The sequence below is a fragment of the Canis lupus genome, chromosome 21 (genome assembly GCF_048164855.1).
Source record: "Canis lupus baileyi chromosome 21, mCanLup2.hap1, whole genome shotgun sequence".
NCBI lineage: Eukaryota > Metazoa > Chordata > Mammalia > Carnivora > Canidae > Canis > Canis lupus.
In genome coordinates this window covers 24,746,487-24,763,700 of record NC_132858.1, presented here as the reverse complement: position 1 = coordinate 24,763,700, position 17,214 = coordinate 24,746,487, and the positions used below count along the sequence as shown (strand labels likewise).

The following is a 17,214-nucleotide window of genomic DNA, read 5'->3' as shown; positions in this document are numbered from 1 at the left end:
CCCTGGCCTGGAAAAACGTGTGTCAAAGCCCAAGATGAGGGACACAACAGCAGTAAGTTGAAATTTTTGAAACATCCAGTTTGAGGTACTTACAGGGAGAAAAATGTGAAGAGAGCGCAAAGGAGCTGAAAGTTGATTTACAGGAAGAAAATCTGAGTGGCAGTTGAGTTACGCAATCCATTCCATCTGAAAAGTTATATTCTGGGCATCAACTATATGCAAGCTGACAAAGTCGGGCAAGACCCAGTCTCTGCCCTTACTGAGTTTGCAAACGAAGAAGTTATGCCAGGTATGCCGACCACCGAAAGAGAACACAAGTATGGCAGGCAACGTGAGGGAGTACAAAGTAAGAGAATGCTAGAAATCGCAATACATTTGAGAGAATCACATAGGCGTGGAGCATCCGAGCCGGGCTTTGAAAGACAGCGACGATTTCAACAGACAGGCGAGCCCTGCTGAGGTTATCCCACAGAGGAAAAATTGCATGAGCAAAGCCCCCATGGTGGGAGAGCACGGGGCCTATGGAAGAGTCCCAAAGTATTCCAGGAAGATGGGAGCACACACCCAGGGACACCTGGAAGGGCTGATATTTGGAAGGCCTGACAAAACCTCGGTAGTTTACCTAGGCCCTTGGGAGTCACAATCAGAGCTGTGCTCTAATACATGAAATGGGTAGAATGGGGCGGACTAGATCAGACACTGGAGCTAGCAGTACAGGTAGTAATCCGGGCAAGAACAAAAGGGAACCTCAGCAAAGGATTTAAGAAAGGAAAAAAGAGCTCACAAAGGGAGTTCTTTTTTTTTTTTTTGTCTCTAAAACAGAAAGGAAGATATTATCTCCAAGTGGTTATATTTCTTCCCTCTAGATAACTCAGAATATTCACCTTATCTTCCCACTGCGATCTGTACTGTTCTTTTAATTTGGCACACCTTAAGTGACTTTTTTTTTTTCAACAATCTCTGTGATGATGGTAGTAGATAATACAGCACGCTTGCAACCTGTGAAATGGATTACATGTTGGTGCAAAGAGGCAACACATGTCACCCCGTAAGATAAGCTCACCTTCCCGATGGATTTAGCCAAGGCTACAGAAGGGAGGGGGCCCACAGTAGCAGCAGATACAGCGCATTTGAGCACAACTTCCCTTAGCTCCCAGAGTCCTTAACCGGGTGACTGCTGCTGTTGACAGTCTACACAAGGTAGGATCTTGTTGCATCCAAGAAGTTCCTTTCTCTTCGTATCGCAATCCTTACCTACCTAAAACTTTCTAGTCTATGTACACAGTTTATTTTCTTAGTAAGAAATATTTCAAACAGGCTTTCCTCGTTCTTGAGACAAATTCAGAGTCACAAGGCCATATGCTCATCCAGTGAAGAACGTACGGTAAAAAAAATCTAAATATCGGTGATTAGTAGCTCTACCTCTTGGTTACTGAGGCACCATTTACAAAATTCACTTATTTTACATGTACAATTCAATGATTTTTAGTAAACACAGAGTTGTGTGACCATCGCCACAATTAAGTCTTTAGGTCATTTCCATCGCTCCAAAAAGATCTCTGGTGCTCGTCTGCAGTCACTCCCTATTCCTATGTCCAACTACAGGTGACCACTCATCTACTTTTTATAGCTACAGATTTGCTTTCTCTAGACATTCCATATGAATGTGATCTCACAATAGTCTTTGTGCCTGACTTCTTCACTCCACATAACATCTTTGAGGCTCATCTGTGTTGTAGCATGTGGCAGTACTTCGCTCCTTTTTATCCACTGTCTGGATGCAGCCCATTTTGTTTTTTCCATTCACCAGTGAATGGACATGTGAATGGCTTCCACATTTTGTACCCCCTTGATTCTGATGTTGAGTTTGATCCAAGGACCACCACTGCTAACACAACTCAGTGCCACAACAGGATGAAACCAAAACAAAAGACAAGGACAGAGTGCCAGCTTCCCTCCACACCCAGACAATGGGAAGAATGCACATACTCGCTGAAGCTAAAATTCTCTGATCGTCTTCTCTCCTTACATGGTCACAGCCTTAGCAGGAGGCCACTCTACTATGTGGTCCTGTTTTCTTCAAATTTGTCTGAAATTACCTGAAACTACCTTTCTTATTGTTCATTGTCTAGCTCTTCCCACTCAAGTGTAAGCTTAAGGAAAGGAGGGACCTCTCTGTCAGGAAATTACTTACTCCCAGTTCCTGAAAGGGAAAATATCCCTTCTCCACACCAAAGGGCATGTTAACATTTAAGACTGAAGGTACAGTGATGCTCGACCCTTCAACCAGTGAGTTCACCTTTGCTGAGCTGGAAGACTCAAGGAGGAGTTAAGAAAGTCATAAGACACGGCCTCTGCCTGTGAGAAACATAGAATTTATTCGCTTAAAACTCTTACTCAAAGGCACAACATTTTGCGTATCTTTCAGCCAGCATTTCCACATCTAAGAATTTATGCAAAAGAAATAATTATGTGGGTAAAGATTTCACTACAAAGCTAAAAATGTCTAATCTATTCCCTTGAAAAATTTTTACTTAATCAAGGCCTTAGATTTTGCATCTCTTTGAATTTCATGTGTAAAAATTTACCCAAAGGCCATAAATAAGAAGAGTACAAAGATGTAGCTATTGGAAAAATAAATATATAAATAAGGCCAAAGGCATTGCTAGGACATACAAGGCTACCCATAGGCATGACTTGTCTGCCCCACACCTGCACACCCTCTGACCTCAGCTCCCCCCTCACCCTTGCCCGTGCCACTCTGGCCACAATGACCTCCTCCCTGCTCCTCGACCATGCTGGGCGCTGCTGTCACCAGGCCTCCACATGGGTTGTTCCCTTGGCCTCAAATCCTTTTCTTTCGAGAATCCACAGGCTTTACTCCACCAGCTCCTACTAATCTTCATTCAAAGGAGGCCTAATCAGATCACTCTACATAATAATGCAACCATATAACCCCCCGCCAGCACTCATGATCCCCCAAATCCTGCTCTGTATATTTTTTTTCTTCTTTCCCAGAGCAGTTACTATCTTCTAACACAAACATTTTTATTTCTTATGTTTACCGTCTGTGGCTTTCTCTCCCTTCTAGGATGCAAAGTGCCTGAAGGTAATGACCTTTGTCTCTTTTGGCCACTTATGTGAGCAGTACTTGGCACACAGTAGGTGTTCAATAGACATTTACTGAATGAATGAGGATGTGCAATATAGCATCACTTGTAATAGCCAAAAATTGGAAATAACTGAATGTCCAACAAAAAAGAGAATGGTTAAATAAATTATGGCATATCCACATAATTGAATACTATGCAGTCTTTAATAATTCTGTTAAATAATCATATTTATTAATTGGGAAGTTCATCATATATTATGTGAAAAAGCAAGTTACAAAAAGTATGTATAGTATGATATCACTTTTATAAAATGTTTATAATAAATTTGCAGAATATATAAGTGGATGAAAATATCCAGTTGACCCTGTACTATAATTTAGCTACTATTAATATAAATAAATAAATATAAATATGTATGTGTGGTTTTTGCATATATAATTATTTAAACCTCATAATACATCTGTGAGTTAGAGGTTATTATATCCATTTTACGGATGATAACACTGAAACTCAGAGATTTTTTTTTTTTTAAGATTTCATTTATTTATTCATGAGAGACACAGAGAGAGAGAGGCAAAGACACAGGCAGAGGGAGAAGCAGGCTCTGTGCAGGGATCCCAATGTGGGATTTGATCCCGGGTCTCCAGGATCACACCCTGGGCTGAAGGCAGGAGCTAAACCCCTGAGCCACCCAAGGATCCCCTGAAACTCAGAGATTTTAAAAACTTTCCTAAGACCACCTCGTTAGGAAGCAGCAGAGCTCAGATTCAAATCCTCGTTGTCTCTAAGTCCCATGTTCTTAACTAATATTTGTATCTATACACAAACTAAAACAGAACAATTCAGCAAGGAGGTGTACACCCATGGTTTATCTCTAACACACAGGATTACAGTTTTATTAATTAGTTAATTGGATATAGCCTTACCTGTATGAAACAGACACCTCACATAACCATGGCTTAAATGGGATGGAAGTTTATTTCTCTCTCATGCGCTAATACAGATGCAGATAAGCCATGATAATACGGTTATTCTGTTTCACAGAATCATGCCAGAACCCAGACTCCCTCTTTTCTGCTCTCTTATCCCTAGGGCACCACCCCTTCTCTAACATGGTCCAGGATGGTACATGACCACACCCTTGCTCCAGGCAAGATGATTTAAAAGAGAGAGAGAGAGAGAGGAAAGCATGTACCTCTGTTCCCTTCTGTTATTAGGAAGGCATGGTTTAAGATACTGTATCAGGGAGGCACCAAAATAAAGCAGCTCAAACAAGAATTTCATTTCTCTCTCAAGTAACAGTTTAGGGCAAGTGGGCAAGCTCTGTTCCATGAGATGGTCCAGGGATCCAGGCTGGCAGGCTGCTCTGCCATCTTTGGCACATGGCTTTCATCTCTGTATCTACTAAGGATTGCTCCCACAACTGCCTATTTCCAGCCAGGGGAAAAGGATTCAAAGAGTCTAGGGCATGTTTCTTAAAGATAGCACCCCGAAGTTACATGTATCCATTCCCTCACTTCTTATTGGCACAAACTTAGGCAAACAGCTCTACCCAGCTGCAAGGACGCTGGGAAATGTCATCTTTATTCTGAGGGACCAAGGAGCAGCTAAAAATGTTACTGCTGTAGAAAGAGTAAATTTTGGGGGATCTTTGGGTGGTGCAGCAGTTTGGCGCCTGCCTTTGGCCCAGGGCGCGATCCTGGAGACTCGGGATCGAATCCCACGTCGGGCTTCTGGTGCATGGAGCCTGCTTCTCTCTCTGCCTGTGTCTCTGCCCCCCCCCCCCCCGTGACTATCATGAATAAATAAATAAAATCTTTAAAAAAACAAAAAAAAGAAAGAGTAAATTTTCTGGTTTTCCTGTCTGTGTGTGAGTGTGTGTTCATGCCTCTGTTATTTTGTAACTTTCCCACCACGAACAAAAAATAAACTTATCTGTAGAGGTGAAAAGCATTTGATCTAACCAAGTGTCTTCTAATCTCCAATCTAGGGAGATAAGCTATATGTATCTCCTTTCTTCTTAAAAAGTCTTTCCTAGAGATACTAAGAAAAAAAAAAAAACACATCTACATACACATTTCATTTACATTTTTTATATTATAGACCCCAGATTCTTTTAATATTCAACTTTGATGTCCCTCTTTTACATCAAGGTTACCTAGTCATAAAATTTTACACTTGAATAAGTCTTTAAAAGTACCCTCATGTATGAAATACACAGCAAAAAAAGGTACCAAACACACTAAAATTATTAGAGGCACATTTCCTAGAAGTATAGGCAACAAGAGGCCTCTATGTCCATGTTGTCTCCCAAGGCTCTTGCCCATGCACTTGCTAATGGCGAAATGCTCATAAAGAACACACCTCTTCTGGTAATGACACAAGTAGCCAGATTTCCCTGTGATAGAGTAACTCTAGCCTGTACACACATGCTCTATCATCCTTTGCACTTGGGACAGAATGTATGCTGAACCAAAGGGTCACCCTAAAATTCTGTAAGCGAGTATAACCTAGCATCTGTATCAGCAAGATTACAGTAAAATTATTCCTGTAACCCATCATTCTTTTTTACTGTCAAAGTTCCCTTTAAATAATATAAAATGGTGACATTAAACAAGACTATGACTAAAGTAAAACTATGGTTCTTGCCCTATGGATGGGGGGTGTAGACAATTTCATGAAAGCTGTGGACCTTATCCTTAGGAAAAATGCAACATATACAAAAGCATTTTGTGGAATACATACATCTCCCCGTATCTCTCCTTGATCTCATCGAGGGCATATTTCCAAAAGTTGGTCCAGGAGTCAAGGCTCTTGGTCTGTACACTAGCATTGCTGAGCCACAATCTGGGGACTGATTCCCCAAGAATCCACGTTTTAATAAGCATCTCCCAGGTGATACTTAAGGTAAGATGCCCAAGTAGAGATTCCTTGGAGTAGAACGTAATAATAGAGAATTAAAAAGAGAGGGAGGTCCAGGTTCCTTGTTATGGAATGGAGTACGTCACAGGGATGAAAGGTAACAGCACAAGACTATAGTCAATGGAATTTTAATAGGGTTGTATGGTGACAGATGGTAGCTACACACATGGTGAGCACACTACAAAGTACACAGTTGTTGAATCACAGTGTTGTATACCTGAAACTAATGTAACACTGTGTGTCAATTACACTTCAATTAAAAAGAAATGTAGTATCTGATATCTTTGTCAAAGTATCTAAATACCTTTGCATAAGGTTCTGTGCAAACATACTACGTAGTCTATCCACCAGAGGCCAGTGTAGGATTGTTCCCTCAACTGTGTGGTCTTACACGATACAGTAGACCCCACATTCCACAATATATACCATACAGACTTGGTTTTCTGACTCCATCAAGGAACAGGACTTGGACAGCTAACACTATAAACAAATATTTTACCTATTTTATATTGTAGATTCAAGATTTCTTTAATATTTAACCTCGATGTTTCTCTTTTAAATCATAAATCATCCCTATAAATGAAACGACACTGGAGTACATCTTTAAAACCTACCGGGTACCTTCACGTATATGTCACCTGATTCACATCCCAACCATATGAGACACACGGAACAGGAAAAATTATCCCTGATTTACAGATTCAGGGAGATCAAGCGGCAGGCCTGCAGTGACAAAGAATTAATACATGCCTAGACCAGGTCTTCTGAATCCTATGCTCCAACAGAACCCTTTCCATTACACTGGCCCTGCCCGCAACAAAATGAGAAATATAAGGGCAGTCCACTAAACTCTTCATAAAACTAAATCCCAGCAACCTAAGAAATTTTCCTTCACCCTGAGATCAGGCTCTTCCTCTGCTGCCTGCACAGCGGTGCATCGACCTAGACACCTCTTTTATTCACACTGGTTGGAGAAAGGCAGGGCAAGTAATTTTTTCTCTCTCCTTTACAAATAAATGCTTTTTAGGGGTTTTCAAGCTTTATGAGGCAGAACAGCAACTTCTGCACAAATCTGTCACAATCTAGGGCTCATTCATTGGCATACAGCATTAGGGCAATGCAAGAACACATTTAAATTGTTACAGGTCTTTCACACTCCCTCATTTTTTGAGGGTACTGCAGCATGTCCCTCATAATTTTTTTTTTTAAAGCTTGAAGTCAGAAAAGGAGAAAAAGCAGTCTGAAAACAATCATTCTGATTGTTCTTTTTTAAACTCATAGCGAGTATTTATTCTAATCTACAACTGAGTCCCCCAGACCAAAGGCAATATTCTGGATATTATTTTATCAGCACTATGCAAAGAGTGGTTAGTATTACTTTACCAATTGACCTCTAAGCATTCAGTCTGTTTGACTGCTAGTGTGCCTTCACACATCTAGAGCATTTGAAACACGGAGCACACAGAAATAAGTAAGAATGACATCTCAGACTAGAGGACTCTGTCTCATTCATTTTCTATTCCCAGATTTTAGCTCGATGCCTAAAATATAGCACAGGAACACAGTCGAAACTGAAACGACCTCAACATTTGTAAGAACTGCATGGATACTTGAACTGAGGGCTAAGCTTAACACCCAGAAATTAGATGACTGGCTACAAGTCACAAAAAGCATAACTGATGGAGAAGAAAGGGGAAATGCGGCACTCGATCCAAAATCCCTTTTTTCTAATCAGCAATCCATACACACAAAACCAAATGCAAAGGTAGACTTATGGTAGGCTTAGCCCAGAAACACATGAAGATAGTATGATTCTTCTCCGTGCTTCGAGGACAATGAGCTACCTGGCACCACTTTAATCTATCTGATTTGGAGGAATTCAAGTGAGGGGGTGGGGAGATAGTAACAACCTCAGACTAGACAGACTGTGGTTTGATTTTCATACAAAGATGAGTTGGATTGCAATAAAGTTTCCTGTTTGAATCCTTTTGGGTTTAGCTGACCATTTCAAAGAAAATATTATTGTTCCACAGCTGAAAGATTCCAGATTTGAAAGCCACTCACATTTGAATACAGACCCGCTCAACTGAATCAAAGAACACAGTCTTACAACCACCTTGGTTTCAAGTTAAGGAATTTATTCTTTCTCTTCAAGTATAACAATACGTTGAACAGTGATTAGTAAAAAATATAATGTCTCAAGTGAAAGACAAACACATCCAAAACAACTGCGCATTCATTTAGTATTGTTTCCATCAGCTACTTACAGGCTGACTGTGACCATCTTAAAAGTTTATTTGGCCACTAGCAGTTTTCTGCTCCTATTTTGTAAAAGTTCAAGATTCCATTTGCCTAAGAAAATTCACCTCTCTCATTCATATGCACACACAATATATATATATAATATATACATGTTGAAAACATACAAAGAAAATTATTCTTTATTTGTACACCAACCAAACTAAAAAGCTATGATATTTTATTTCACTGAGAAAACACACTGGAAATTTATTGCAACAAAATACTATGCATTAAAAACACTGCCAAAAATAAAGTTAATGGTTATAATTCAAAATGTTGTAAATACTTAAACACATTTTCTCTCCTTTATCCAATTACACCTGAACTACAGGAGACACAAAACAAATGATCATCTATGGACCAAACATTCATGTGTAGAATATGAATTGTAACAAATGCAGCTGAAGATTTACGCTAATACATCTAAAACAAAATAGCTTAATAAGCTCAAAATGTATCATGATTCGCAGGGGGCGGAAATCTCCTTCCAGCACTGAACTGGTGGTTTTCTGTGTTTCCTAATTTGTCAATCTGTTCCCTAAATGTAGTGATTTAGTGATGACAAAAGAAATAGAGAAACAATGAAAATTGCTTAATTATAGTTTACAGATGTTCCCCCAGAAAAAGAATAGGTTAATGCTGCTGGTGCTGTTTCTTCCACAGGGCTCTGCTATAAACTCACTTTGTGCAACACTTTTTCCTCCTTCGGCCTTCTTGGTATATTTGGTACTGTGTTTTGACAAAGAAGTCATATCCATATGGCTACTGATATAAAAACCAATATAAATCAATATAAAACCATGAACTTTTTTCTTCTTTCTTTTCAGCCAATACCAAAAAGTAAAAAATTAATGAAAAGCTTTGACAGGGCTTCCTTATTCTCTCCCTTGGGATGCCAGGCTAATTAGTGGGGTTTTCCTCATATGATGCCTTCTACAACTTTCTCTTGAGGTTAACATGGCAATGACCTATGTCTTAAGTCAAAGTAAGTTTACTGCTATTTGCCGTTTTCCACTGTGCACTTCACTGTTAAACTCACATTTGCAAAAGTGCCTCCCAAGCTGCTTTTTTTTTTTCCTCAGTGTGACTAACGGAAAAAAGAAAAAAAAGAGAGAGAAACAGAAAGACACTGCAAATGGCCTGTGAAGTAAAAACACCACTCACTATTCAGTAGGGAATTAAAGTGAGTGATAACAACTGCACAGAAAACGTGGCATGAGTGCCACCTGGAAGCAGAAAGCCGGGCAGTTCGTTTCCAGCTTCCTCTGGCAGGCAATCTGCCAGTTGCAAGGGTATCAAAACAATGTTAAGCCCGCTGGTCTCTGTCTAATTCTCGACTGAAAACAACTGCAAAAGGCTACACAGCAAGGATTATTTGTTGTTGTTGTGTTTTCTTTTTATGAGAGAAAGCTGTTTTTATGCTCCACTGAAATTCCTTGCCTGCTCTGAGATTGGTAAGAGGGCCAGCTGCTTTCTATATTTTTCTCTGCGGTATTTTTCTACAGCAGATTTTAAATGCATCCTTCAGACTGGGAAGAGGCTCTTTGCACCCCTATGGAAGTTTAAAGATGCGTTTTTCTAACGTTCCAATTCAATAGAGCTTTGGGGACCAAAATGATATGTCAGCTTTGGAGGTGTGTTGTTTTATGCGCTGTCACCACTTTCATTTTTAATTACATTTTTTAGAAGTTGTCACGTATGAGAAGTGATATTCCTTTGGCTGAACTGACAACTCATAACTTATCAGGCCGGAAGTATAAAAGCAAATCCCAGCCCAGGATTGTAAGCTCTTGACAGAACAGACGCTCAATAAGGAAAGAAACAAAAGCCTCCTGAAATGAGAACTGCACACCTTTGAACAAGTCACTCGGCGTCTGTGGGCCTTGGCCTCTCCCAGGAAAGACACTTGTGACTCATCTTTGACTCCTTCTTCTCCCTCATCTGGTGTCATTCACCTGCTGCCAAGTGCTGTGAGAATCTCATCAGCCTTCCCTGCTCTACGTGTCCCCCTCCACTGCCCTGCTCCACATCTCCACAGACGTGCTTCGGCTCAGGGTCCTTGCTGGTCTCCCTGACTCCAATTGTTTCTCTCCTTTTCTTCCTCTGCCTTTCAAAATCACTTGCCATGTCTGCTTCTCTGTGTGGGGAACTGCATTATCAGAACTGTCGTCTAAACCAGTGGTTCTCAAGACTAGTGGTACATCCAGCCATATTATCAGTTAAGAGCCCTGTGAACCTAAAAATTCCTAGACCCCTCACTATAGAGCCTCTTGTTTATTAAGCCCAGGATAGTGTCTGGATATCTTTAGTCTCATATGAGTTTGGTATTATAAAAGGTTTTTGGGGGGCACCTGGGTGGCTCAAGGGTTGAGTGTCTGCCTTCGGGTTAGGTCATGATCCTGGCGTCCCAGGATCGAATCCTGCATCGGGCTCCCTGCAGGGAGCCTGCTTCTCCCTCTGCCTCTGTCTCTGCCTCTGTCTCTGTGTCTCTCATGAATAAATAAAATCTTTTAAAAATAATAAAAATAAAAATAAATAAAACTTAAACTAAGTGAAATTTAAAACTCAGTAGGCAGCACTAGCCACATTTCAAGTACCCAACTGCCTGCCACATGTGATTACAGCCTCTGTTGTATTGGACAATGCAGACCTAATGATCACATCATATGGTAACTGTACATTCCTGAAATTTGCAATGGTGATAGAGCATTGGCATAGCTTCTTAAAGAACTAAACGTGAATAAAATTAAAAGGATGGATTAAGCTCTCTTATGGTTACATAAGATTACTAAAAACTAAGAAAAATTGAAACCCCTTTAGATGCTTTGTAACTCTTAAGAGTTTGGAACAATGAAAGGCCAGACCAACACCAGTCTGTAAAGCCACAGGCACTGGCCATTTGTCCTGAATATTCTACCTTAGAGGGAATTTAACTAAAATATTAACAGGTATCAATGGAGAAGGGAGGCTGAATTGATGGGATATTTTTCAAAGATATGTTGAAAGAATAATAAAATGCTTAAAAGCACAAAGTATTGCAAGCAAAATGAGAATGGCATAAAGAAAACTAGAAACGAAATCACACATCAAAATCAGAAACAAGATCTTTGATCTAGACATAAGGAAACAGGTTAAAGTAGATAAATACAGCAGTGCCTAGGAAGCTGTTATGTGGTAATACAGAAACTGGTAGGATCACTGGGGAATGGAGCCTGTGCGTTTTAAGATTGAGAGAATGAAAAACAAAGACTTATTTAACAATCATAAAAATCACAGTAGATTCATTTCAATTTCCAAACTATTTTAAGTTAAACAGTTGGTAAAGTGCATAACTTGAGAGAAAATTGATCATGTCGCCTGAAGAACAAAATCAGAACAATAAATGTGTGTGTGTGTGTGTGAGAGAGAGAGAGAGAGAGAGAGATTGAGAACTGGATGTAACTACTGTAACCCCATCCCACCCCAAGGTTTCTACTATATGTAACAAAATGGACTTGAAAAGATTGAATGTCCATTTCTAAGTCATTGGCTTCTTAAATATAGAATTTCGGTGTGACTGCAATATGAGAAGTCACTAACACTAAAAAATGGGAGTAGACGTCTCCCAAATCAGATCATGGGGTAATCCTGGTGTGGAAAGAAATTAGAAATGACTCTCACCCTTACTAAAACAAGGTTACGTCTCCACCTCCGCCATACCTTAAAAAATATACACATTAATACTAAGACAAATGGAAATGTGATCCAAAGGACAATCAACAATGGAGGCATTTTTTAACATCTTTAATTTGGCTCTCAGCTGTCAAAATTTCCTGCACTCTATTTTATTTATGTCTTAGGACCCAAGGCAAGTTTTGGTTCAGTGGTTACCGCAGACTCACCGTGGGCATCCTCTTCAATGGGTAGATTTTACTGCCCTCCCCACCCAAGGGCTGGACAGCCCTCCTCTGAGCTGTCAGAAAACTCCATGCCTTTCTCCATGATGATACTCATTATCATTCACTAGCGTAATGTTTTATTTACTTATCTATCTTTCTTCCTGGACTATGAGTGCTTGAAAACACAAACTATATCTTATTTCTGGATCCTCAGCACCTAAAACAATATCTAGATTGTTAAGATACACTGAATGAATGAATGAACGCATTAGCAGAAAATTAAATATACATTTTCACATCTGTGTTTTTATAACATAAGCAAATGATAGAAATATGTCAGACGAGGAAAAAGCACATTTTTCCCTAAGATGGGAAGTTGAGAAAGACCTGTAAATTAATCACATTCACAAAGAAACGGAGATGCCAAAGATTGAAACTTGGCCTCTTATCTTTACCCACAGTAATATCAACAATATAATAACATCTTCAGCAATAATGAGTAAAACTAAAATCTGCACACTGATTTTCCTAATACAAATTTTACAACTCGGTCTTACTCTCTTGAACTGATGATACTACTGAGAATTCAATTATAACTACCTGTTTAAAACAAATAATTAATGTGTCTCTTTAGACATTTTGATAGAACATTGTATCTATTACCAAGTATGTACCACTATTTAAAACACCAGAGTTGCTTTTAAAAAAAAAAAAAAAAAAAAAGCAAAAACAAATCCTCAAAACATGGTCAACATCAGCGTACTGGAGAAAGGATTTTGCTACAATATTTACAGTTTCCAACAATTTTTAACAGTCTGTAGCAGCTATGCGAACTTCTTTCAATCAGGCTATAGTTTAATTTTTTCATGGAAATATTTTTAATAGGATTACTGACCCTTTTAACACTCTTGGAAAGAAAATGAATCCTATAAGCATTCTGGCATATAACTATTATAAAAATAAATAGAACAGTCAATCAAGGGAAATTGTAATAGATTCTAGAAACCAAACTTAGTCAAGAAATGTACACGACTATGCGAGGTGATAACCACTTACGGAGGGAAGATTCTACACATCAGCAAAACAACGGAGCACAGCAAGACAAATGAAGGGCTGGAAAGAAGGGGGAAAGTTTGAAGAAACAGCTTTCATGTTTTCCTTAAAACAGAACTAACCACATTCACTTCGCTCAATCCCGCGGGCTATCACTCGACTCCTAGGCTGTCCCTAATTGCTGTTTGGCTTTTCGGAAGGTACTTAAATGTTTCAGGGGAGACAAGGATGCTTACTGATTTAAGACACATTTTTGCACTCACAATTCTTTATGCTTTAGGAGGAATTTTTTCAGGTCATTAGTTTATAATGTGAACTGGCGCCTAGAGATATTTTGAAAGGAGAAAAAAAAAAAAAAGGAGTGTGCTTGGAAATGCAGTTTATGTGACTTGCGTCATCATTTATTTCAGCTCAGTTTGAGACCCAAAACTGAGCTTGAAATGAAGTCACCACATCCGCAACAGTTTCTTTCTCAGCACGCAATGACCTTACAGAAATCTGAAAACAGTATATATCCCTTACCCTCAAAACAAAAACATTACAACCTCTTCAAAGTATCCAAGTGTCGGCAAGAAGTTCTTACCTTTTCAGAGCATGAAAATAAAGTCAGCTTTACAAGTAATTTCCAAAATAATTTGGATTATCAAATACCATTGGCATTCAAAACGTATTAATCCTGCTAGCTTTAGCCTTGTTTCCACAACCCCAACCCACCATTCACACTGCCCTGTTTGGGAGAAAGAAAAACCATCTTCCCAAAACGAGTTCATACACCAGAAGTTGATTTGGCCATTAATCTAGATTCATTTGATCAACATCTCATGTCAAAATAGATCATTCACAGCCCCAAAGTAAACTAGACATTCCCTAATTTTTCCATTAAGTGTAAATAAAAACATAGTCCACAGTTTAAATGTGTAAACAAGACAAATATCGATATTCCAACTATCTTACTGAAGAAACAGGGTAGAATCACTTTTCCTTTTCTTCACTGTAAATATCCTTCTTGCACATTTGTTAAGGACACAGGAATCATGACTTAAAATCACGAAGTCAAGTATCTTGAAAGGGTCATCACCCCCCACCCCCACCCCCGAGATTATGAAACTCCCTGTTCTCAATCGGGTACACATTAGAATCACCACAGGAATTTTTTAAAAATACAGATTCCTGGGCCCCAGCTAAGATTCAGAGGGGCTCTAGGATCACCATGCTCTAAAAGCCCCCCCAGGTGAGCCCAAAGTGTAGGAAGGTGGAGAACCAAGCATGGATCCATGCGGATCAATAACCCACAAAGGACCAAGTGGACAGCAAGCCAGCAGCAGGCCAGGCAGGCCGTCTGAAGCAGAACCCAGAACAAACATTACAGGCTCAAACGCCTACAGGAACCACTTGGATGAATGAAGCAGGCAAGATATATACAGACGTTTTTTAGAATGTATGAGTGCCAGGGGGTGTGACAGTGCCAGAGAGGTGGAGGGGGGGGGGGCACGGTGCAAGGGTTCCCAAGCTCTAGCTGCTATTGTCATTGAGGAAACAAAAGGTAACAGGTCTTCCCTCTTCATCAGAAAAAACAAACAAACAAAAACCTACAAGTCAAGATTTTCATGTAAAATGTCCCAACTTTTAAAAGTTGGCTCAATTGAAAAAAAAACATAAGACACATAATGAAACACAACATGGGCCTGGCCTTTAGGTTTCAGTTCATCACTTCTCCTCTAAAGAGTTGTTTCCATTCTATAGAAACCCTAGGCGCCATCACCATCACAATGACAACACAGTACCCAGCATTCATTCAGTATTTAGGTGTTAGCCACTATGCTCAGTTTTACTTGGATTACCTTACTTAACCTTTATCAACTTTTAAGGTACTATTATTACCTCCTTTAGTCAAACCCTTCCCCCAAACTCACATACCCATTTGGATGCCAGGATCCAAATGAATAGTGTGACTCCATAGTCTATCCTATACTATATTTCTTAAAAGCTTTAAATACACCTTAAAAAACCCCTACTCTTTGCAGGTACAAAAATAATTGTAATAATTGTAAATAACTGCTTCTTCAAAAATAAAGCAATTCTACAAAATGATTTCTCAGGTCCTTTTTAATTCTCAAATGTGATGGCCCTGATACAACTCTTGGTTGTATAAAAATGTTGGTATTGACATGCATCGGACTCGCACGCCTGATATGAATCACCTGATCAAAGGAAAGGAATGAACGACGCTTATTAAATAGTCTTTTTGAAAAGGCAGGAAAGACTTTAAATTATAATAAAATTATTTCTCCCTACTGCTGTAGAAAGTTTACTTCTCCATTTTACCTTTTGAAAGATGAGTAAAAGTGCTCAGAAATTCTTCATATGTTTGTTCATGGCAATTAACAAACTTATCCAAGACTTCTTCAATTAATCGATCTTCATCCATGACCTCCAATTCTGATATTTGGGCAGGCATTCCTAGTCATGAGGCCACTTTATCTAGGAGACAAAGAAAAACATCGGCTAGAGAGAGCCTCCCTGAAAATACAGAAATTCAAAGTCTTTCAAGGTGAGACGGACTTCAAAGGGTATGTGAACCACCCACCCAATGACAACAATAACAGCTAATATTTATTAGCTACTTATTTAGCACGTTATTATGTATCAAGGGCTGTTCTGGGCATGTTAATGTTAACTCCATAACAATCCGAGCTCAGGCTGCCAGAGCCAGTAGGTAGAAGTAACTGGTTCTAAAGCCGGATTCTAGAATCCATGACCTTACACAATTTACCATATTTCACTCTATCCACTGTGCGACACTCTGCCCCTACCATGTACTATCCTACGATTGCTGCCAAACGATTGACTTGTCTGCGCTCTAACACACCCCAGGACTAAGAGCTCTGAGCATTCCAAAGAAACCTCTGGAAAGCTCTATTCAAGGCTTCTTTTAAATCTCTCTCCCTGTACATTTCCCCAACTGGTCCCTGAGCCCCTGAGATCATATTGAATCATTTCAATCCTTCTTATACATGACATCTTTCCAAATATTTGAACAGGCCTATTCTGCTCCTTCTCAATTTTATTTCATTCACCTTAGTTTCTTTTTTCAAAACACAGCTCAGAATTCGGTTTCTCTCTAAAGGCTGGAGCCTTCCATCTCCTATCACCACAGAGAGCTCATCATAATTTCTCCGTGCTGCCTCTGCACTGGGTCCACGTTACACACCGATCATATTGTAGCTGTGTACATTCCTGTGTCCTATGAGACAGGAAGCCCATGAAAGGCGGGGCCCATGTCCTTTCATCTTTGGATCCCAAAATGTTTAACAGCCCAGGATGTGGCATACGGCTGGCAGCCAATCGATACGAAGCTAAAATTACTCATCTGAGCGAGTACGGTAGTAAAATACTGCTAGATGCTGGCAAAACTCTCAACTAAACTTGCCCAATTATTTCACCTGCGCCTTACATGACATGGCTTTAAGTGCTTCCACCCTCCTGCTCAATCTACCTGGAGAAGATTTCACACTGCTGGCATCCCTTTAAAATATGCCATCCAGAAATGAAGCCAAGGCTCCAGATATGGTCTGGATCCAGTGAGTTCCAAATACTGCACTCCTGCTATGTAGCTGAAGTGCAGGCACATTGCTGGTAGCCTCTTCACATTGTCACTTCATTTAGCCTACTGCTAAATGCCTGTCAGCTAAGACACAATGCCTCAATCCTTGAAGTCTGAACTTTGTTTTTCCCTTGTGATCTTTCATCTTGTTAAATTCCATTCATTCTGTACGAAATATCATTCCTGCATAGCTTTGAGAAATTCACTATCTACAGAAAGCAGAAGAGTAATCACTGCCTAAGTAGTCAGAATAATTTGTGGGGGATAATAAAAAGAAGCAGGTTCTCCAGTAGCCTACAGCAGGAAGAGAAAGCACCAAGCTTCTTTCCATTTTTCCAAAACA

The 17,214-nt window shown here is 39.7% G+C and overlaps 1 protein-coding gene across 8 annotated transcripts in view; it reads right to left on the bottom strand.

The window, feature by feature from the left end:
• Window positions 1–17,214, bottom strand: part of IFTAP (intraflagellar transport associated protein) — a 63,948-nt gene that overhangs the window by 31,333 nt on the left and 15,401 nt on the right. For 7 of the 8 annotated variants that reach the window (XM_072791165.1, XM_072791157.1, XM_072791158.1 and 4 more), the window contains one exon: window positions 15,593–15,748. In XM_072791165.1, coding sequence (XP_072647266.1) covers window positions 15,593–15,725 — 133 coding nt within the window. In that variant the 5' untranslated portion in view covers window positions 15,726–15,748. Of the gene's footprint in view, window positions 1–15,592; window positions 15,749–15,854; window positions 16,001–17,214 lie in introns of those variants that run through there. The other variant, XM_072791159.1, reaches the window with a different exon arrangement.